At 31.4% G+C, this 23192-nt stretch overlaps 2 protein-coding genes across 2 annotated transcripts; one reads left to right on the top strand and one right to left on the bottom strand.

The window, feature by feature from the left end:
* Nucleotides 1–3024: 3024 nt before the first annotated feature.
* On the top strand, nt 3025–16877 carry KU70 (ATP-dependent DNA helicase 2 subunit Ku70-like protein). The gene is made up of 19 exons (XM_020371496.3): nt 3025–3183; nt 3257–3337; nt 3411–3530; nt 3609–3723; nt 4248–4353; nt 4448–4565; nt 4665–4748; nt 4865–4923; nt 5777–5910; nt 6057–6100; nt 6582–6658; nt 7499–7646; nt 11683–11744; nt 13114–13174; nt 14179–14271; nt 14386–14506; nt 15562–15664; nt 15844–16027; nt 16521–16877. Exons 1-19 carry the CDS (start codon nt 3115–3117, stop codon nt 16632–16634), a joined length of 1893 nt encoding a protein of 630 aa, XP_020227085.2. The 5' UTR covers nt 3025–3114; the 3' UTR covers nt 16635–16877.
* Nucleotides 16878–17391: 514 nt separating this feature from the next.
* Nucleotides 17392–19563, bottom strand: LOC109808480 (putative protein phosphatase 2C 33). Its single transcript, XM_020371506.3, has 4 exons — nt 18605–19563; nt 18407–18524; nt 18109–18332; nt 17392–18040 (listed from the first exon to the last, which is right to left on the bottom strand). Exons 1-4 carry the CDS (start codon nt 19160–19162, stop codon nt 17783–17785), a joined length of 1158 nt encoding a protein of 385 aa, XP_020227095.1. The 5' UTR covers nt 19163–19563; the 3' UTR covers nt 17392–17782.
* Between the last annotated feature and the right edge of the window lie 3629 nt (nt 19564–23192).

Genomic DNA, 23192 nt, shown 5'->3' on the forward strand with positions numbered 1-23192 from the left:
TGGTTAATGACTATATTGAATTTTGAATCTATTTTATTTTTAATCAATTATTCTAACTCTGCCACTAGAGATCTAGTGACTAATATTTATGTTATATATACTAGTAGTGTCCAGATATTTCATGTCTTTGTTAAAAATAAGATATAAAATAAAATAAATTTATAAATTGGTTCAATTAGTGTTGTGATTTGTTAATGAGTTTCAAGTTTAAGTACAAGTCTTGAATTTGATAAATTTTTTTTTTTAATATTATAATAATATAATGATTTATCAAATGGGAAGGCTAAGATGATTATCCAAAGGAATGTCTCTTTTATATAAAGTGTATTCTTTTATATATTAATATAGATAAAAGAATTGAAGGTAATTGGTAAAAACTTGAACAACATTATCGTGACTTCTAGTGATCATACATCTAATATTTTTTAGTGAATCGTGAATTATTGCAGATATTAAAAATAAATTATTTTATTTTTCTTTATTAGTTAATTAGTGTAGATAAAGAATGATACTCTTAATGACTATTGAGCATGAAATTAATGATATCTTGAAGATTTTTAGACTAAATATTAATCATTTTTAGTTATTAGTAAAAGTTTTGTAGTGTTTAGTTTAATTTATAATATTTACCTATAAAAAAACAAATCTTATATTTACCGTATAATATTTACCTATAAAAATAAATATTATATACAATTATATATTTATATTATATAAAATGAAATTAATTTATTATAATCTTATAATGATTTAAAGTAATATTAAAATGACATTTAATTTAAATTATGAAGACAATAATATAATAATAATAATTTTGTAAGGATAATAAAGTTTACTAAAATTTTAAATAAAATAGGATTTACTTTAAATTTAAATATTATAACACATTTATAACAACAATTTAATTTTGGTAGAGGTGATATTTTATCAGCTTTTTACTAACGATTAAATTAGTATGATAAATTAATAAAATGATCAATTTAGTCTAATAGAGATATTTCATAATACTAAACTATTTTTCAATCATAGCTTAAGTTTTTTTCCTTAAAAAAATATTAATCTTTATTCTCCAACTAATAACTTTATATTGATTTAGCTTGATCCTAAATTAAAATATATTTTTTATAAAATAATATTTATCAAAGAGTTTTTGAGTTAGAAGAGACACAAATGAGTTTAAGATTTAGAGTTCAGATAAGTCACAGATGAATTTAAATTTAAGGATTCAGATGAGTCACGTATATAACATTTGTAATGAATCTTCAAGTCAAATGAGTCACAGATGAGTTTAAGATTTAGGGTTTCAACAAGTCATAAGTGAGTTTAGGGTTTAGGGTTTAAATGTCTCACAGGTGTAGTATGTGTGATGAATCCTTAAGTCAAGTGAATCATTGGTAAATTTAGAATTTAGAGTTCAGATCAGTCATAAACTTATAAGGTTCAGATGAGTTTTGAAAATAGAGTTCAGATGAGTCAAATTTGAGTTTTGGAATTAGGATTCAGATAAGTCACAGGTGAGTTTTGGAATTAGGATTCAAATAAGTCACAAGTGAGTTTTAGAATTAGGATTCAGATAAATCACATATGAGTTTTGAAATTAAGATTCAAATAAGTCAGAGGTGAGTTAATATATTGTTGGTGTAAGATGTAATCAATACCACTAAATAGTTTTTTCTAGAAAATCATTTTACTTGTTTTTCTTTTAAAATTAGTCTTATCTCTGACATTAAAACAAACTGTATAAACAATAAATCTTCAGGTTAAATATTTCACAGATGAGTCAATATTGTATTACTATTAGGTATAATCAACAATATAAATTATACTAGCTACTGAAATAATATATTAAGTAAAAATAATATCAAAATTCTATTGAAAGTTAAATGGTCATATTTACATTTATTAAAAATTGAATAGTCAAAATTAGTCAACGATTTTAATAAGAAAGAAAAGAATTTCTTAATTTATATTTACATTTTACTTTCAAAATTTTTCAGTTGAGGAAAGGGAACATAAAATACTAGAAACACTTTTTATGTTACAAATATGTTTTTTACTATTAATTTAACATAACACATGCTAATGTTTAAATATAAAACGACGTTGGAAGTTGGAACAAGTCTTTTAAGGTTTAGTTGCACACCTCCTTTTCTTTCTCTTATTTTTACCTAAGATTAGTTTGTGTTTTGTTGTGTTATAAGACCTAAAAAAAAATTTATTTTATTTTCTTTCACTTTCTCCTTTTTGTATTGCAGTCTTCTTTGTTTCAATTTTTTTTTTCTTCAGTAATGCATTTAACTCTTTATTTTCTTTTAAATTAATTGTATCTATGATCTTAAAAAAATAAAATTTATTATGAAACTTCCTATTAAATGATTCATGACTGAATTAATATATTATTTCTGTAAAATATAATCAATGGTATAAATTATACTAGTTATTGAAATAAAATGTTAATTAATTAATTTATTAAAAATTAATCAATCATTTTTACCATTAAATTGAATATGATCTATGATATTTTACCCTTGATAAAAAATAAATAGTTAAAATCCTGCACTTAAAATTTTAGGAGAGGATAAGTAAAAAAATAATCATATAAAGCAATGGACATGATGAGTTTAAATCGCTTATATATATATATATAGATTTTAATGTATTTATATATGATAAATATTATATATATATACTTGTATATATATATATAATTATATTTAGTTAATATTTAAAAATACTTATGAGTAATTTAAAATAATTTAAAAATTAAAATTGAAAAAATAAAAAAATAACAATTCCTATACATTTCTCTATAGATCATTTGTTATATTACTCAATATAACATACTTAATTAAAAGAAATACTAGCAACACTTTTTTATTTGAGTAATATAACGGTTGAATTTATAAAACTTATATTTAATATAAAGTTATTGAGTAGTGTAACATTTAGTAAAAATTACACTAATATTATTATAATCTCATATATATATATATATATTATTGTTTTTTTTAATTTATTTAAAAATGAAGCAGCAGCGTTTACGGTCGGAAGTTTGGGCGCGCATGAGAGAGAGAGAGGAAGGGTTTGCATTTGATTACTGTTGAGAAGTGCGAAATGGATGTCGACGCTGATGACATCTTCAGAGACGACGAAGATGATCCTGACGCTCAACACTCTCTACTGGTAACTGCTAGGTGCCGCTAACCATTTTTTTTTATAATTTTTTTCCCCTTGTTTACGAAATCCACTTTTTCAGGAAGATGAGTCAAGCAAAGAATACGTGGTTTACCTCGTCGATGCTTCTCCTAAGATGTTCAACACTACTTGTCCTGCTGCGGTTAGTTTTCTTCTTCATTCATGCATTGATTGATTGATTGATTTTTCACTCTCACTGTCAATGCCTCTCGCAGGAACAAGACCAAAACGATGAAACTCATTTCCACATTGCCATCTCTTGTATTTCTCACACACTCAAGTCTCAGATCATTAACAGATCCTACGACCAAGTTGCCATATGCTTCTTTAACACTGTAAGTGTTAGCAGAAGCCCAGGTTTCAGACTTTCAGTCTCTTTCGTAATTCTTATGTCATTTACTTTATCTTTGCAGAGGGAGAAGAAGAATTTACAAGACTTAAACGGTGTTTATGTATTTAATGTTGCTGAAAGAGAGTTTCTAGACAGGCCAACAGCAAGGCTCATCAAAGAATTTGATCATTTGGAGGGTAAGTTTTTGGGGCTTTCCACAGTGCTGAGTACAGAGAATCATTTTCATGGACCTTATTTAACCTAAAATATATTGTTTTTGTGATGCAAACTATCCTTTTTTTTAAGTCTTGGGAGTTGGGACCTCTGATGCTGCCGAGTGCTGTTTTTATTTTTGAAAGCTCTAAATTAGGGAGAGGATGTAATTAGGAAGCTGTAACTTTTTTAGTTAAGAAAATTAGGGAGAGGATGTAAAAGTAGAAGTAAAGATCATTATTTGATTGGTTGAAAGTCTGTAAAGCAGTGAATGTTCTGATAAACTCTATACCTATGTTTATATTGATTCTATGTCTACTAGTAACACATAAGTCAACGCACATGTACTACTTTATGAACTTATAAACTTTGTGTAATGCTGTTGTAAGTTCATGAACTGCTATTTTCCATATTTTCCCTATTATTTGGAGAACTATACTTAATAAGATTAATATTTTCTCTATTATAACTCTGAGGTTTGTGGTTGTTTGCTCTCGATATTCTCTAGAATCGTTTTCAAAAAGCATTGGAAGCCAGCATGGTGTTGTGTCTGGGACTCAAGAAAATTCTCTCTACAATGCTATCTGGGCGGCTCAGGCACTTCTTCGTAAAGGGTAATATATGCCATGGAAGGTTAAGAAACACACATTATTTACAGTCATATATACATGATTATTGGTTAATGATAATGGGTAACATTTATACCAGGTCAGCAAAGACAGTTGACAAACGCATACTTTTGTTCACAAATGAAGATGATCCTTTTGGAAGTATCAAAGGGGCTGTAAAATCAGATATGACAAGAATGACACTGCAGAGAGCTAAAGTATCAATTTGCATATGCTTTAGTTTATAGTATAGATGGTAAAACTGTAACGTTTGAAGGATCCTAGCAGTTTATAATTCCTTTTTTTGGTTTGTGAAGGATGCACAGGATCTTGGCATTTCTATTGAACTCCTTCCCTTGAATCACCCCAATGAAGCATTTAATGTATCTCAATTCTATGCTGTAAGTCTAGACATCTTTGACATATTTATTATGCTCCCCCTCCCCAAATTTCTTCTCTTAATTGATACTGATCATATAATTTTTTCATGCTTACTTGTCAAACATATGTCTTTTAGGATTTGATTGGGTTAGAAGGAGATTATCTTGTTGACTTTATGCCATCAGCAACAAACAGGTATGCATCCTATTTATGATGTTCTTTGACTTAATTCTCCCATGTTTTTGAAGTGGGGCAACTAGTTGTATCCTTTGTCAGTTTGACTTAATTTTCAGGCACAGAAGTTGTTGATTAGTGGGGATAGTGAGGTTAAACTTGTTCCTGAATTTTGTCTATATAAGTTTTTTGCTTTTCACAAGAATAAGTTTATAAAAGATAGGGAGGTCAGTCAATAATCCAAAGTATTTTTGTGTTGCAACACATCTATGTTGTAGTTGGATAGTTATACTTGTAGTAATTTATGCTAATAGTTATATATCCACAAAGTTTTTTTCTCAGAAACACACGTGGACAATGGGTTTGAACAAACATTTGTCGTCATCCAACCACTTATATGTTATTGCTTGAAGTTAATTTTCTTATTCTACAGCTTTGCCAAGATTAGTGCCACTTGATCCAAAAGTCAGTTTTTCTATTATTATTTTGTGCATTAGGGACTAATTATTTGGGATACTTCTGTATGATTGGCATGCATTGGTAATTTTTTCAATATTTCACTAAGATTATAAAAAAGGTGAAATTCATTAATGTGAACCACACATATCACTGTGGAAACAGGCTCCTCCATTTCTGCCTCTCAATCATTTTAAGGATGAACATGTACTGTTGCTTGAAATCGTCATATTATTATATGAAACAGCTCGTATATTTGTAACATTGTTTTATTTCTATTGCATGGGGATTATGATGTTGAGCAACTATGATTAAGTTAAGAGGTCTAAACCAGGGCTGGTAGTTAATATTGGATTAAAATTATTTTAGCACACTTCAATTTAAGTCTCAGTTCTTTTAATTTGTGTTTCAATTTCAGATTAGAGGATATGAAAGATCAACTAAGAAAACGCATGTTTACCAAGCGCAAAGTGAAAAGTCTTAAATTCACAATAGTTAATGGGATATCTATACAACTGAATTCTTATGCTTTAATTCGTCCCACTGTCCCAGGTAAGTATTTGATGTCATTTTCTAGCTTATAGAAGCTATTATTTTTCAAAACTTATTTTCTTTCTTCTAGTGTTTTGTTCTGCCCTTTGCAAAATTTTCACTTGGTCCCTTTTAAGTTTTTAACAGTCCATGCTTTTTATGTGTAGGAGCGATCACATGGCTTGATTCTATTACTAATTGTCCTTTGAAGGTAATGAATCTTATTACCACAATTTGAAAATAGTCTATTTTCCATCATTCCATGTTACAATTTAAATTTGAGAATTTACAAATCATGTTCTTCTTATATAATTTATGTTACATCGCTATAATAGTGTCCCTAATAGAAACTTGATATGATTCTTGTACCCATTCCTATTTTATATAGTTAGCCAAAAAAGGTAATTTTAAAATCGAATCTACTTTTTAAAATTTATTTGTAGAATATAAACACTGCAGAAAAAAAATATATATGGACTTTTAATATGACTTTCTGATGATTTCAAGAAAGCCAAACTTCTGCAAACAAATTTCTACCCAATATTTTTACTGTTGTTAGTGTCTCTATAATCATGCCTTTTTTTGTTATGCTTTTTATCTGTGGAAAATTGGTTAATTTTTTTTAGTTAGACCTTAGTGTCAAGTGCTCTTGGAATTGCATAAGACAATGATCAACTGATTTGCTGGTGCAGTGTGAAAGAACTTTCATTTGTGCTGATACTGGTGCCTTGATGGAAGAACCTATTACACGGTTTCATCCTTATAAAAAGTATGCATTTTATGCTTCTTTAGTTCTATCTTTATTTAATTTGAATTATTATTTTGCTTGTTTGGACAATTTTCCTCACTTTAGGTTTTTCTATTTTGATTGGATTTGACAAAGAATAGTAACTGTAATATATGATACATTGCTATCATTGCTGAGAATAGGAGTTTCTGGGATCTGGATCTTAACCAGTGCTTTGTTCTGGGAGAAATCTGTCATGAAAAGAAGCGATATGGCTTTGTTTAATTTCTGAAAATTTAAAAGTGAACTGCAAACACATTCGGGTGATAACCCTTGAGCTGTTTCATTTTTGGGATTCAGTGCTTCAGAAGCTATCTATTAACTTTTGATAGTTGGACGGTTTTTTTTTTTTTTTCTTTTTCTTCTCTGTGGTTCTAGTTGGAGTGGCTCATAGGATGGAGAAAATTTTTTGAACTTCTCTTAGTTCTGATGCAGTAGGGAAGAGTAGTAATTTAGTGTCTTGCCAGTTGAGATATTTTTACAGGATTAAGGAGGGGAACAGGGTCTCAGAACAGCCACTAGTTGCATTGCGGTTGGGGGATGAACTGATATCTGATTTTTGGAAGATATGTTTGCTCACATTTCCTATATTGAGGAGTTTCTTTGCACACCTGTTATTTTCTTTCTTGATATAACTCAACTTCTTTACCTTCTTAATGGGTTGGTGTACAATTTGCTTTTACTTCTCAATTTTTCTCCTGTCAAGCTAGGAAAATTTGGACTATTTATTCTTTTGGTGTCTTGAGATTCTGTCTAATTTCCAGTTTTCCTTTCTCCCTCTTGTTTGTAATTATAACATTATTGTTATATTTTTCTTTCCAGCCAGAATATTACATTTTCAATGAAGCAGCTATCTGAAATTAAAAGAGTTTCAATTGGTCATCTACATCTTTTAGGGTTCAAGCCACTGAGTTGCTTGCGAGATTATTACAACTTGAAGCCATCAACTTTCCTTTACCCTAGTGATGAGGTTACTGTTCTTGTCTTTCATGAACCGTTGATTGCATCTTCAGTTATGGATAATGTTTGGTTTTAATTACAACTTTCCTGTTTGGTGCTGAATTCTAATCCAGTACTTTTAACATTGTTTAATTTTGGTTGAATTGTGTATTGACAATGTTTAGATTTCACATTGATTAGAGATATAAGGTCAATGTAGTCCTGGACTTTTGTGGACAAATGCAGGTAGTTCAATAGCAACAACCTCTCACGTGTAGGAATAAACATATAAAGTGTGAAAAATGTGGGTGGCCCAATATTGAATCAAGAATGGATTTTAATACCATATTAGAATATAATTATAAAACCTAATTCAACCCCACAAAATTAGCTTGTAAGATGATGACTACTTGAGCTTTATCTCTAGTTATGGGATCTCAACAACACAATGTGATGTTTTTTCCATTGGCCCATAGATGACGTGCATTGGTCATCTTGCCACCTGAAATTTTGTTTTGATGCAAATGGTTTTAAGTTTTAACAACTTTGTTAACAATTGTTAGATTATATATTGTTAATTTATGTATTTTGTATTTTATATTTTTCTTTGTACTAGGCTGTTCCTTTTTTTTATTGTATTCTCTCCCATATATATATATATATATATATATATATATATATATATATACAGATCTGGTGGTGAGAGATACACAATCAGTATATTTCATTTCATTCAAACACATCTCTCTATATTCAAGTTGGTAGCAGAGCAGGTCAGTCTCGCTCTGTTGCCCCTCACTTTCGATAGTTACTATTTGTCATCTCCAGCAATCGGTCATTGCCTCTTTCCGTGGGATGCTGCCATGTAAGTTGCAAGAGACCTAGTGGATCTAGGTCGCCTCTTTGAATGCAACCCAACACTATAAAGATCGGAGTCTTAATCCTTCCGATGCGCCTTCATGTGCCTCTTTTAAGCACTGTCCTATTTGACGCATATTGGGTCTATTTAATGAAAGATTGATATGAACTTTTCCCTATTTTTGGGTCCTTTTTCAATGAAATTAAAAATCAATTTGAAAAAACAATCAAAATTCTCAAGAGTGATAATGCTAAAGAATATTTTTCTTCTAACCTTACCTCTTTTCTAACCTCACATAGTATTTTACATCAATCTACCTCTCCTCATACCCCACATCAAAATGGTATAGCAGAAAGAAAAAATACATTTGTTTGAGACTGTGCGTACTTGTTGTTGAGTGCTAACGCTACTGTCATCATTGGGGGTGATGCAATTCTTACTACCTGATTTCTAATAAATAGAATACCATCCTCCTCTCTTCAAAATAAAATTCCACACTCCATTCTTTTCCCAAATGAATCTTTATTTCATGTTTCTCCTCATACTTTTGGTTGTGTTTGTTTTGTCCATGATTTGTCTTCAGGTTTGGACAAGCTTGCTGCCAAGTTTATTAAAATGTATTTTCCTTGGCTATTCTTAACTTAAGAAAGAGTACCGTTGTTACTCCCCAGATACTAAATGGTATCAAATGTTTGTTATTTGTTAATGTCACCTTCTTTGAAGAAACTCCCTTTTTCTCTTCTTCAGTGCAAGTTATAATCTGTCCAACATGTCTTGCCTATTCCATATTTTTAGCCAGTGTTGTCTCCTTCTCAAGAGTCTCTTACCAAGACATAGATCCAAGTTATCCTCCAACCGCCTGTCCACCTGAGTCATCTTCATCACCTCTCATCACTTACCAACGAAGGTCTCAAAATACGGAGACCCATCTGCTTCATGTCCTTCACCATCAACTTTTCCTACAACGATTTCGATTGATGAAGATTCTAGTTGGCCAATTGCTCTTTGGAAAGGTATTCGATTTACTCGAAATCCCCATCTTGTTTATAATTTTTTGAGTTACCATCGCTTATCTCCTTCATATTGTTCCTTTGTTTCATCCTTGTCTTCTGTTACCATTCATAAAAATATCAATGAAGCACTATCTCATTCTGGATGAAGACCAACCATCATTGCTGAGATGTAGGCTCTTGAAACTAGTGGCACATGGGAACTAGTACCTTTTTAATCTGGGAAGAAGACTGTTGGCTACAGATGGGTCTATGCCATTAAAGTTGGGTCTAATGGTGTACTTGATCATCTTAAGGCTCCATTGGTGGCTAAAGGATATGGGCTTGATTATTGTGATACCTTTCCCTTGTGGCCAAAATCACTATTGTTCAACTGTTTCTTGCTATGGCTGCCATTGGTCTCTCCATCAATTAAATATTAAAAATGCCTTTCTATGTGGTTATTTGGAGGAAGATATCTACATGGAGCAACCTTTTGGATTCGTTGCTAAGAGGAGTGTGAATTAGTTTGTAAATTGCGTTGATTTCTTTATAGGCTCAAACAATCTACCTGGGCTTGGTTTGAAAAATTTCGTCATGTAGTGCAAGAGTTTGGTTTGAAAGGAAGTGAAGTAGACCATTCAGTTTTCTACTGTCATACTTCTCTTGGGAAGTGTATTTATTTGATTATTTATGTTGATGATATAGTAATTATAGGAAATGATGCAATTAAAATTTCTCAGGTAAAAAAAACACTTATTTAGTCATTTTTAGACTAAAGATCTTGGTTGCCTAAAATATTTCCTAGGTATTGAAGTTGCCCAATCGAAGGAGGGCATTGTGATTTCCCAAAGGAAATATGCCCTAGACATCTTGGAGGAAACATGCATGACTAATAGTAGGTCCATTGATAGTCCTATGGATCTTGATCAAAAGTTGATGGCTGATCAAGGTGAATCATTTGCATATCTGAAGAATTATAGGAGATTGGTTTGTAAACTTCTTTATCTTACAATTACAAGATCTGACCTTCTTTGCAGTAGGGATTGTTAGTCAACTCATGCAAGCCCCTCACTTGATCATTGGAATGCTACTATACGTATTCTTAGATACATCAAAAAGGCTCCGAGTCAAGGTTTATTATATGAGGAAAGATGGGACAGCCAAGTTTTTGGGTATTGTGATGTTGATTGGGTAGGTTGTCCTATAGATCAATGTTCTACATCTAGATACTACGATTTTTGTTGGTGGGGATCTCATCTCTTGGAAGAGCAAGAAACAAAAATGTTGTTGCTAGATCTAGTGCTGAAGCAGAATATCAATCTATGGCTTTGGTTACTTGTGAACTTGTATGGATTAAACAACTCCTTTAAGAGTTAAAATTTTGTAAAGTCCAACCAATGAAATTATATTGTGACAATCAGGCTGTCCTTCACATTGCCTCCAATCCAATGTTTCATGAGAGGACTAAGCAAATAAAGGTGGATTGTCATTTTGTTAGAGAGAAGTTGCTGTCCAAGGAAATTATCACCAAATTTGTTAACTCTAGTGATCAAATTGTTGATATCATGACTAAATCCTTGAGGAGACCTCGAATCCAATTTTTGTGTTCCAAGCTTTGTACATACAATTTATATGTTCCAGCTTGAAGGAGAGTGTTAGATTATATATTGTTAATTTATGTATTTTGTATTTTATATTTTCTCTGTACTAGGCTGTTCCTTTTTTATTGTATTCTCTATCATATATATATATATATATATATATACACACACACACACACACATTCAAATCTGGTGGTGAGAGACACAAATAGTATATTTCATTCAAACACTTCTATCTATATTCAAGTACAATAAATTTCCCTATATTTAAAGAATAAAGATATGCACATGTTTTCCTTCATCTCTGTTGGAGATTTCCCATTGCCTTGTCATATGGTCAAACTATTTATATAAGTGGGAAATAACTCTCACTTCATGAATTAGTTTTTGGAGTTAGGTCAAAACCCAAATTCTAAGAATTTTGTCAAATTGGTGCTTCTACTGTCCTATTATCAAATCAAGCAGTATTCTTATCAAGTGGTCTATTGGTATTTTTGGAAATGCTTTGACCTGTATAATAGTTGCACTGGATCTTACATGCTTCTCAATTTTATATGTTTCTCACCTTTTGTATTTAATAATATTTTTTCTGTGATGCCACTTTTTGTTTTGCAGGGTACAGACAACAGCATGTGCATCTTCATTGCCCTTCATAGGAAGATGATTCAACTCAATCGGTATCCTTGATTCCTTGCATTTAAGGCTTTGTATAATTGCACTGTCACATCTTTTATTCATATCTACGTCAACATTTTCTTTGTTTTTGTTGATTATGAAAATTTCATATCTTAAAGAGCATAGTTTTAGAGTGACTTTGTTTCAAGTTATCTTACAATATTTCGGGAATATATGGATAGAATGTGTTTTTCCATGTTTGTTGCAAGATTATAAATTGTATTCCCGGGTAGAACATTCTCAAGAAAAAAATTAACTTCCATATTCCTATGCTTTTATTCCCAAGAAGAAGGTAGGTAAGTTGATTTTCATGATGTGACAATTAAATTTTTTTTATTTTTATCCATTTTAACTTCACACTGTCTTTCATAAAAACATTCCAGCACTAACCAAATATATTTTTTAAGATTTAAATATGTTTTTAATCTGTGTAAAATGAACGAGTTTTGATTTTGGTCCCTATAAATATTTTGTTTTTCATCCTTCTAAAATTTATAAACATTGTTTTTAGTCCTTATAAAATATTTTTGTTCCTAATAAAATGAGTAAATTTTGACTTTGGTTTCTGTAAAATATTTTTCTTTAATTTTTAACCCTCTAAAATCTAAAATCACTCTTTTTGGTCCATAAGGATGATTTTAAGATATATAAATAATATTTATTTTAATGACTTATAAAATATTTGAGAGTTGTCATACATGAATATGATATGATTAACAATTGCAAGTAATATCTAGATAGTCACTTAATATTTTAATGAACAAACAAGTAGTTAAAAATGATTACATAATAATAGGATTAAAAATAGTAGTTCAAATTTTAGGGAGATGAAAATCAAAGAATTTGTTTCTACAAGGGCCAAAATCAAAACTCTTATTTTGTAGAGATTAAAAACATATTTAAGCCTTTTTTAAAAATACTCAGAAATGTCATTATGTTTCTGGAAATATTATTTTAGGGAATAAAAGTTGATAACTTGAAACAAACATCCCTTATTCTTATGAAGTACTTCCCAATTAGATATATGCATTTTCTTTTCCATATAATTTTTTTATCAAATCAGAGTTTGAAGTTGTAGAATGTTGAATCAACTCAAGATCAAGAAACTTTGTTATTTATGGGACAGTTACATGATATAAGTAGGAAAAAGGGAAAAGGGAGATTTGTGGAAGATGCAACTGAAATCAAGGTTAGGTAGTGTCTGTATGCACACAAGCAAATGCACAAGTGACTAAGATATTACAGATTAACTAAGCATCCTCAACTAATATACCAAGTTACTAATAGATGATTGATATTGTAGTTTTGTGATTGTGACATGACTGATGTTAATAATTACTAATCAAAGTGATTCTCTGGTGTGTCTTTCAGTTTTGCTGTTGCATTTGGTGGTAGTTCCTCTCGCCCTCAATTGGTTGCTCTTGTTGCGCAGGTACAATATACTACTTTAATGTTTTATCACTATAATGAATGATTGTTTTCTTGACTTCAAGAGCTTGCATGTGACATTAGTTTGATGACTTTGCTTCTGAAATTCTGAATGCTTTTAGAGTGCTATTTTGCTGTTTTAATTGTCTTGCATTCTCTTGCATACTTCTGATTTTCCTGTCATTGATTTTCTTGCTTGTGCTCAAACTTTCTTGTGAACATCTCGAGTCATCAACTAATTCCTATTACAGAAACATCACTACTTGGCAGTGTCCTTGAGGTAATAGTCAAATCTCAAATGTGTGTTGTTTGTTCATGAAAAGCTTGATTAGAGACAATGTACAAAGCCACCTAGTATCGCAAATGAGACTTATAGGGCAAAAGCAACCAAAGACACAGCACCCAAACCAAGAGAGGTACAACAAATGGATTAGGGCAGCAATCAAACAGTGGAGGACCATGGCAAATGAGATGTCCAGCAGCAGCCAAACTGGGTCAGAATGAGGCTAGAAAACACAGACAAACAGTGATCTGACCAAGGCAAACCAGATGGTGGGGTTGTCTGAACACCTGGGCCAACAAACAGACTTGGACAGTGGCTGCACAGATGGCTAGGGTTTTGTTGAATTTTATTGGGCCCACTTGATGTGGGCTTTGTACCAACTTGAAGCAGAGACAAGAAACGAATATTTGACTGAAAACTTGTTTTGCATATAGTCTCACAAGCCCTATGATATGCATAAAATTTCTGTACTGAGTCCCACAATTGAGGAATGTATATTACAAGATCTACAAGATATTCAGCCTAACTGCCCTAATTATGTACAGCTAATAAAAGGAAATAATTACAATGAAATCAATCAATATTCTAACACAATTTTAACCTATATGCTATTTCTAAAAAATCTCAATAATTTTATTGCAATCTCAACTATACAATCTTATCATAATCTGAACAGTTAATTTAATTTGTTTGTATCAGATTCTTACCTCGTGTATGATTGTCAGGAAGAAGTTATCCAATCAGGTAGTCAGATTGAGCCGCCAGGAATGCACATGATTTATCTTCCATATTCTGATGACATCAGACTTGTTGAAGAGGTAGAGAACTGCAATAATTTAACTTGTGTTTGAACTTTAAATGTTAAAACAGTTAAAACCAAGTTTAAGATTATAAATATGAAATTATTGTTAAGACGTGTATGATTTTTACAGCGTTATTCAGATTCAAGTGGCATGGTGACTAAAGCAAGTGATGATCAAATTAAAAAGGCAGCTGATTTAATTAAGCGTATTGACTTGAAGGGTTTTTCTGTATGCCAACTTACCAACCCTGGTAAACCTTTACTGCTCTTCCTCTCTCTCACTCTTGCTGGATGTTCTATTTATAATTCCTTTAAGTTTCATTTGTTTTATAGTAAATTATCCTTGCAGTGCTGCATTGTGTCATCATTACACAAATCTCCTCAAATACCTACATTTACCTTACCTGACTCAGACTGTTTACTTGGAAGTTGGAACTTCTTCAAGATATTGGATTAAGCATGTGAATGATTTCTATATGCAAACTGGTTGAATATGAACAAAGATAATGGGTTAAAAAAATTTAGGCTACAATTAAATAGCAGTTTTACTTGAGATTTCTCCAAATATACTTTTTAGAATATTCATTTACTTGGAGAAATATTCTATTGAACTTATGTTATTTATATTGAAGAGTTCATTCTTGAAACTGATAAATTACATCAAAAGCTTATTCTCATTTGGTGGGGTTGGATTTTCTTGATCAAATGAAGCCAGTGCTGTGATAAACTTAAAAACCAAATTTTTGAATGAATCCTAAAGTTTTTATTTTTTTTGGTTGTCCTCTTCTTTTAGTCATGCTATTCTCTACATGATCAGCTCTTCTTACTTGGCCTCTATTGGTTTCTCCTTGAAGGACCAAACCATTTAGGCTAAATTCTGTCATCTTTTCCTTAATAGATGCCCCCTTTCATATCCTTTTTAATGCATCCTATCTTCTACCCCAACATTTTCATCTTTTTGCAACAATGATAAATTAATACAGTTTTTGTTTTTTGGTTGAAAGCATGGTCTATAGCATGTTAGAATTCCATTCCATTAACAGTATGTCAGTACCAAGTAATTGGACCTCTATTAAATTAAAAAAAATTAAAATTATTGAAATATAATAACTTTGTTATAACATAATACTGATTCGTGCTCTGTTTACTTTCTTATTTTGACGTGATCCCTTGTCAGTGTAAGATCATTAACTACTGATATGCTTGCTATATACGACTTGTTATAGTTCTTCAGCTTATTATTATTGCCATTTGACAAAACGAAAAAGATATTATGATTCCTGTTGGTAACGAAAAAAGTTCTCAGCCTTGCAGAGACACTATGCAGTATTGCAGGCATTGGCACTGGCAGAGGATGATATTCCAGAAATGAAAGATGAAACATTACCTGATGAGGAAGGCTTGGCCAGGTAAGCTCAAGGTTTTCAATTATATTGAATATTTTGTTGTGTCTGATTTGCAGACTGTAAAATGAAACCGGAAGAAATAAAAGTCTACCTGTTTTATCCTGTTTGGCCTTTCATTTCTTCATTGGAAAATGTTGTTCATGAGTTAAGTATGATTTGATAATCCTTCTTGTCACCTGCAGACCAGGAGTGGTAAGGGCATTAGAAGAATTCAAAACATCCGTATATGGGGATAATTATGATGAGGAAAATGAGCACAACACTGGGGAGCCGACTGAAGCCTCCAAGAAACGAAAAGCAAATGCCGAGTTTGCAACAAAAGAGTGTGAAAACTATGACTGGGGTGAGCTTGCTGATACCGGAAAGGTAAACCCTGAAAATTATTTCATGCAGTGTTTTTTTATGGAATGAATGTAAGCCTCAAGTCAATTTTTCAACTAACATACCTAGTTTACCTAGGCCGTCCAGTGATTTGGTTGTAGGTGTTGAAGTAAAATACAAGCCCGTAGAAAATTACAGGCGAAACTGTACTGGACAAGCCATACAGTTACCTAAACTAGCTGCTCATGTTAAAAGAAGTTAGATACCACATATAGTTTTGTTATCAATCATCCAGCATCTACACAATTTCCTGTTACTCACTATAAAATCATATCATTAATGGAGCAACATAGGAGACATAAGGTCACAGTTCAAATTATGGCTCAAAGTTCCCATACTGTAGAGGCGTAGATAAGATGTTAGCTACCCTTGAAATTTTAGTTTCTGGAATGCTTAAAATTTACTGTTGCCTAGCTAGATTCTCTCTTTTACTGTTGTTAAAATTGCTGATACGGAATCTTTTAATATTGTTTTGCAGTTAAAGGACTTGACTGTGGTGGAGTTAAAATATTATCTTACAGCAAACAATCTTCCTGTTTCTGGGAAGAAGGAGGCTATAATTACCCGAATACTAACTCACATGGGAAAATGAGCAAGGGGACACCGTTTTCTCATTGATCATTTTGCAACCTCGATATATAGAATGCAAGACTCCTAGTACTGATCCTTTTTGGCTAAAAGACTGATTTGTACTTGAACTGATCAGCATGGCATTAGGGTATGTGATAGCATGTTACTGTTAGTAGGCATTGGTACGTGTTAGACCTCCAATACGCAAAATTAACACATCTCAGTTTGCAAGTTGTCGTAAATTTGTTTTTATCTTTTTTACTCACTTTTTAATAGTTCATCAAGTTAAGTCGGTAAATCAGTCCTTTTATGATTCATAATCAAATTAACATCATCTTATATGGGGAAATTACAAATTAAAATTCTCGTTATTACTAGTTATATTCCTTTTTCCCAATTTATAATAGCACTTGTACTCAATTTACTTGAGTTGTTCATAGCAACATGAAATGCTGTTAAGTCTTAAAAAAATTCAATGTAAATGATAAGGCTTGTGTGTCTCAGCTCTAATTTCCAAGCGTTAGTAATAGCAGTTACAGGCAAGAAATTTTGTTTTTGTTGCAAAAGAATTAAAATTGGAAAGTACGTAAGAAGGTGCATTCATGAAGGAATGGAACTCGATCATAAATGAATTTTACCAGCACGGGCCTGATCCTTATGAAGAAGAATATGACACGTTGAAGTTACAATATATTTTAATACTATGACAGGCACAAGCAGAGGCATCGAAAAGAAAACACAATCGTTCATTAAAAAAAAAAAAAAAAAAAAAAAACAAGTCCCCTAATCTTTTGAACTCTTTGTTTCAAGCTATCCACTGGATAAACTATATAATACAATCCAGAGACTTGATTTATGAAAGTCCACATCTACCAGATATACAGAGAAGGAGCAGAACTCCATCTAAAAGGATAAAAAAAGAAAGACAAGATCCCTTTTCCCTGCAAATATATAAGACAAATTACAGCTCACACTCCTGATGTTTAATAAAATTATTTTTTTACTTTACTTTTGACATTTTTCCACCTATACAATGGAAAAGATATATTTAATGTTATTTAAATGAAAATTTGATAAACCTCATAAGATGTGAGTGTAATTTGTAAAAGTGATGCAGCCTAATCCTGCCTGGGCACCTAAATATTAATAAGGTGAGGCATAAAAAGTGTACTATTGGTGCTTTCTTTCAGATTCCACTCTAAGTAGTGATGAGTGGTCAACGGCATTCCTACTGTTGTTAGATGGTGATTTTAAGTCTGACTCTGAATCAAAGAAGAGGCAAACTACAGTGCAATCATCAACCTTGGAAGTGGGAAGTTTGGTTTTCCATGCCTCAACAGCTGAGTCAACCAGTACTCGAGCCGCCGAAGAGCGTGGAGCAGATGCCACAATGTCCACGACTTGTTTGTTTGATAAAACATCCCATACCTGCTCATACAAACTCATATGATCATGATTGATTTGATAATAGACATGAAAGAGAGTGAGAGTTTTACCCCATCTGTGGCTAATACAACAAATTGATCCTTGTAAGTGAGGCGGTGATAGGAGACATCAGGAACAGAGATGACTCCAAAGTCCTTGAGACAAAAATCTCCAAAAGCTCGCGCCATGGCAAGCCCAGGTGAATCAACGTTGGGGAGCCACACTCGATCAATCCCAGGTTCATTTTTAAGGGAAAACACCCTTCCTTTGCAAATCCTTATCCTCTCTGCTTCCCCTGAGTCAAAAAAGATCCACCATTTAAAGATGGTTATTGTGTTTAGTAAAAGGGAGAGAGAGAAAGCGAGGTACTTGGAAGATTTGGCTTAAGGTCAGTGGTCAACTGAACAGCAGTAAGGGACCCTTGAAGATCTCGGGTACCCAACACAGCTCTGGAGTCCCCCACATTGGCAATAACAAGGTCGGGGCCCTCAAAGAATGAAAAAAAAGTGTGAATCTGAAAGAAAAGGCAATGAAGGGTATTTGAAATAAGATGGTTATTGTTAGTACCAGCTTGAGCAAGGTAACAGCCGTGGTTCCACTGCAAGAGCAATCAATCTGATGGTGCAGTTTGAGTTCTCTGTCCAACACCTTACAAGCGTTCACAAGGGATTCTCTGAGCGTGGCGAAATTGGTTGGGGCAACGGCAGTGAGTTTCTCATGAAACGATTTACGAAGAGGATCATAGTAATTGTAATTGCTATCGTTGTTGTTGGGATAATACAAATTCCATTGAGCAATGAGCTTCAAAGGGAAGGAATCCCTGACTTTCTTGGCAACCATGTGGCCATTGGGTCCATGGCCATCGAAAACGCCACACAAAACGGTGTCGTCTCTGGAAGAGAAGTTCTCCCAAAGAAGCATAGCGTCCTGGTTGACCCCTTTGTGACCCTGCAAACAAAACAAGGAGGCTGTCTCCGATGATCCGTTCAAGAATAATCTGCCAGGAACTCTGTGGACGCGCATTTCTGTGCTATGATCAAAGGAAGTTGTTGGAGTCACTGTTGATGATTCATCCAAAGTATCTATGGAGGCCGATGCCCCTGTCACCGAGAGGCATGTTCCCATCCCCTCCAACAACAACAACAACAACAATTCTTCTTATTTCTTGATCTTTAGGTTATTTCAATTCAACTAAACTCAATTCAATTCAATTCAATTGCACTTTCTTTCATTCCCTCTCCCCCTCCACAAATAGCTCATACCTACTAATTCATCGTTTCTGCACAAACTTAGAATGTGATAATTCAACCGATAAAAAACTCTAAATAAGAAATGCATGCCAAATATATGTATGTGGTAAATAAATAGGTAGTGATGATAACAATGCAGAATCCGAATGATTGCATTACATTGAACACGAGTGATAGGCTTCGCTTTACAGCACAGCATGAACGAATCCAAGATTAGATTAGTTAGTTATCCCCCAAAACTCTCTCTAACTCACGTTTTCTCTTCTTATCTTCTTTTTCTTATGCCACCTATTCATGCAAATACTATTCATCTTATCAAATTACGGATAAATAAAGAACAAAAACATTTATCAGCTAACATCCAACCACGCAAAGACAAATATAACTAGGTTTTAACTTTTTTTTTTTTTTTGTGCATTCTATAGAGACAATAAAGTTAGAATTTATAACTTTGCCGACCATAGTAGTTTACATTATAATATAATTTATATATTCAAAAATATTCATAATGAATTTTAATTATATAAAATAAATATTTATCATTTTTATGGTTGGAAAATTTGGTTTAAGTTTCAAAAAGAACTAAACTTGTTCGAGATTAACTCAAAGGTGTCATCAACAATAAACAAATCTTTAAACGTAGGAATGTATTTTTGATCAAACCAGCTATTTGCTATGTTTTCAATTTGAGTTTGTATGAATCTATAGCTTAGTTCAATCAGTTTTTCTAAAATTACTTTTTCAACAAAAGCAAACCCAATTGTTTAATTGAAAGCTAAGAATTATGATTATATCATCCAATTCAACAAGTATCAATACTTGTACAAGGATCATTTACTTAATGACTAACGATCAATTTGAAATTGTTGCTAGATAGAGAGATTAAATTGTTTTTTCATAAAAACTTTGATTCCTTTTGTAGAGATAAAAATATGCTAAGAATAGTTCAAAAATTGTTTATTCAATATGAATATTTGTTCTAAACTTAATGAATATATGATATTTTGTTTAAAATCATTGCTAGTTCTAAATAGATTTTAAAATCTTTTGAATCAACTATGAAATTTATTGAAGATTCCATTTATGTTTAAAATATTGTTTATCAAGAATGATTATATGCAAATAAATTACGATACTTTATAACTTATAACATTAAGTGAGTTAAAGAAAAATAAACACAAAAAAAAAATATCAATTCATTAAACACAAGGTAACATCTAGTCCTCATTGCACATGTGAGATTTTTCATTGTGAACACACTCCAACAAGCACATGTAGGATACAACAACAACCTTTTTAGGTTGCTCACAACATAGAGTATTCAACTCTTACAAGATATCCAAATAACAGTGCATCCACAATGTATCCAGAAAAAAAAAATTCTACACAACACTTCACGAAGGTCTTCATTAGGAGTTCTATCACCATATTTTTGGTTATCTATGAGAGTTTGCACATATTACAATTTTCTCCCTAACAAGGGTTTCTACCAAGGAAAACTAATTCCTCACTTCTTTATGGTGACAAAAATAGACTTAGGTATACATATAGAGAAGTGAGTCAGTCCTTTACAAAAAAAAAAGAAGAAGATATGACTTATCCTTTTATAGACTATAGGGAACATTCAGTAAAAGTGGAAGTCATGGGATAGTAACTTTTTTCTTGAAGGGGATTTGAATTAATGTCCATTGTACATGACTTGTCATCATTTATGAATTTGTTTTGAAGTTTTCATTATGATGCATAGTTTTAATGAACTTTTGAAGATTTATAAAAAAAATGCATTTTAATGTTGTTGAGGAAGGACATTATGATGTAGGCTTTTTCTTAATAAAACTTTAATGGTATGATATTGTAGAAGCAAGACTTCATTATACTCGATATTTATTCTTAGCACAAAATATTCTTAAATTTTACACTTATGCAAGAATTTCATGATATTCCACTTCAAATTCTCATTCTAATTGTTTATTAGAGGACCATTTTGATAAAAATGATGAGAGTTCTATTATGAAAAAGATTACTTTTGATGAAGTCTTTGAAGCAAAAATTTAATCTTTGATATATCCTTATCATGATAAGGTCATTCTCTCAACTCAGATCATTCTGACCAGATTAACATTGTTGTGTGTATGCATAACAATTTTTCCTTGGATTAGAGACTATTCTAATTCTTCTCTTGAAGTTTTCTCAAAAACTTGTCATTGATGATCACCTTTCTACATCTATCAACTTCATTGTTCTTACATAATTGAAGAGTTGAAGATGTAAATATATTCATTTTGATGGAGCCAAACTTAGTCTTCAAATGAACCTTTATTGAGTGTTCATATGGAAGGCATAAGATTAATTTTGTTTTTTTCTAGTTCAATGTCTTCTAAAATCTCATCTTTAAAGATATTGTATCTTTGTATTTTGAAATAACTTTGATAAAGTTATTCTACAAAAACATCATTCTACTAAACATTGATTTTATTGAGTATGTCATTTTGGGATATGTTCTTCATTGAATTTTCATTCTAACATATAAATCATTTATGGTTTTGATTTTAGCATATCATTTTGATGATGTCACCTCAGGATCTTAATTGATCATTCATGAAATTATAATGATCTTTTCATTTTCAAAGTCTTTCAATACATCATTATGATGTTGAATTGGGTACAACTTCATTCAGGTGGTCTCATTTCATGTAACCTTTAATTTATCTTCTGAGTAAGACCTTATTGATATCATAGCAACAAGTCAATATTGAGTCATTAAAGAGAAGCAGTAACTTTATCATATAGATGTGCTTCATTTAAATCTTTAGAAACTTATCACTTGACGTATTTAAAACAATTATTATAAATGTATTATGAGTTCCTTAAAAAATTCTCTTATCTACTCGTTTTATATTTCACTTCAATTCTTAGCAATGTTAGTTATTTTAACTTCTCTCCATCATTCTTATAATTTTCCTTGCGAATGATTTGTCATAATTAAAACATCTTAGGATTGGATCGAATTTGGATGAATCTATTATTTGACTTAATCAAAATTTAACGGGTTGAATTGGATATGATTTGTTTATATTTTTTTTTTAAATCCAACCTAACCCAACCCTATCATGAATAAATTGGATTGGATCAATTGATTCAATATAATTAAATTTATTTATTTATTTATAAAAAAATTAAATATTTTATAATATATATCTTGTTGCAAATGTAATGTTATCAACTAATAGAGCAAATATGGATATAAACTAAATTCCAAAATAATTTTTTGATTTATTATATTGTTATCAACTCAAACAACTAACATTAATACAAAATAAAACTTGAAATAAATATATTGCATTATTACAATCTTATCAATCCCAAAACATAATACTCATTATTGAACAAAAGTGACAAAGAATATTATCTTAGTCAAGTACTCACACTAACTTCTTATTACTATTATTTTCATTGTTATTGCTATATGATCGGATCGAATTGGACCATGGTTTAAAAAATACAAATCTTATCCAATTTGTATCATATTTGATTTTAATTGGTTTGAATTAGATTTAATCCAAACACTAAAAAAATATTATTTAAACTCATTAGATTAATTTAAATCAATTTAGATTCACAACTTATCCATACTAGCTTACAACTGTATCCGGTTCGTCCCCTAATTATTTTCCTACCCTTGAAAGCAGCATGTAAAGTAGGAGAAACGTTTATTTTTCAAACAACAAAATATCAGCATTATAACCATCAACGAAACTTCAATGGTCCACGAAATTGCCCCAAGTTGTTTTTTAGCCTTTCACCTAAAATTGGGTCAAATTCAAAGAATTCAAATGAATTCACGGCAATAAGGTCAGTTCATCATTATTTTGCCGACTCTTCCAGCAACTATTTGTGGACAGGTA

Source organism: Cajanus cajan, chromosome 7 (assembly GCF_000230855.2).
Source record: "Cajanus cajan strain Asha chromosome 7, NIPB_CcT2T_4, whole genome shotgun sequence".
Taxonomy (NCBI): domain Eukaryota; kingdom Viridiplantae; phylum Streptophyta; class Magnoliopsida; order Fabales; family Fabaceae; genus Cajanus; species Cajanus cajan.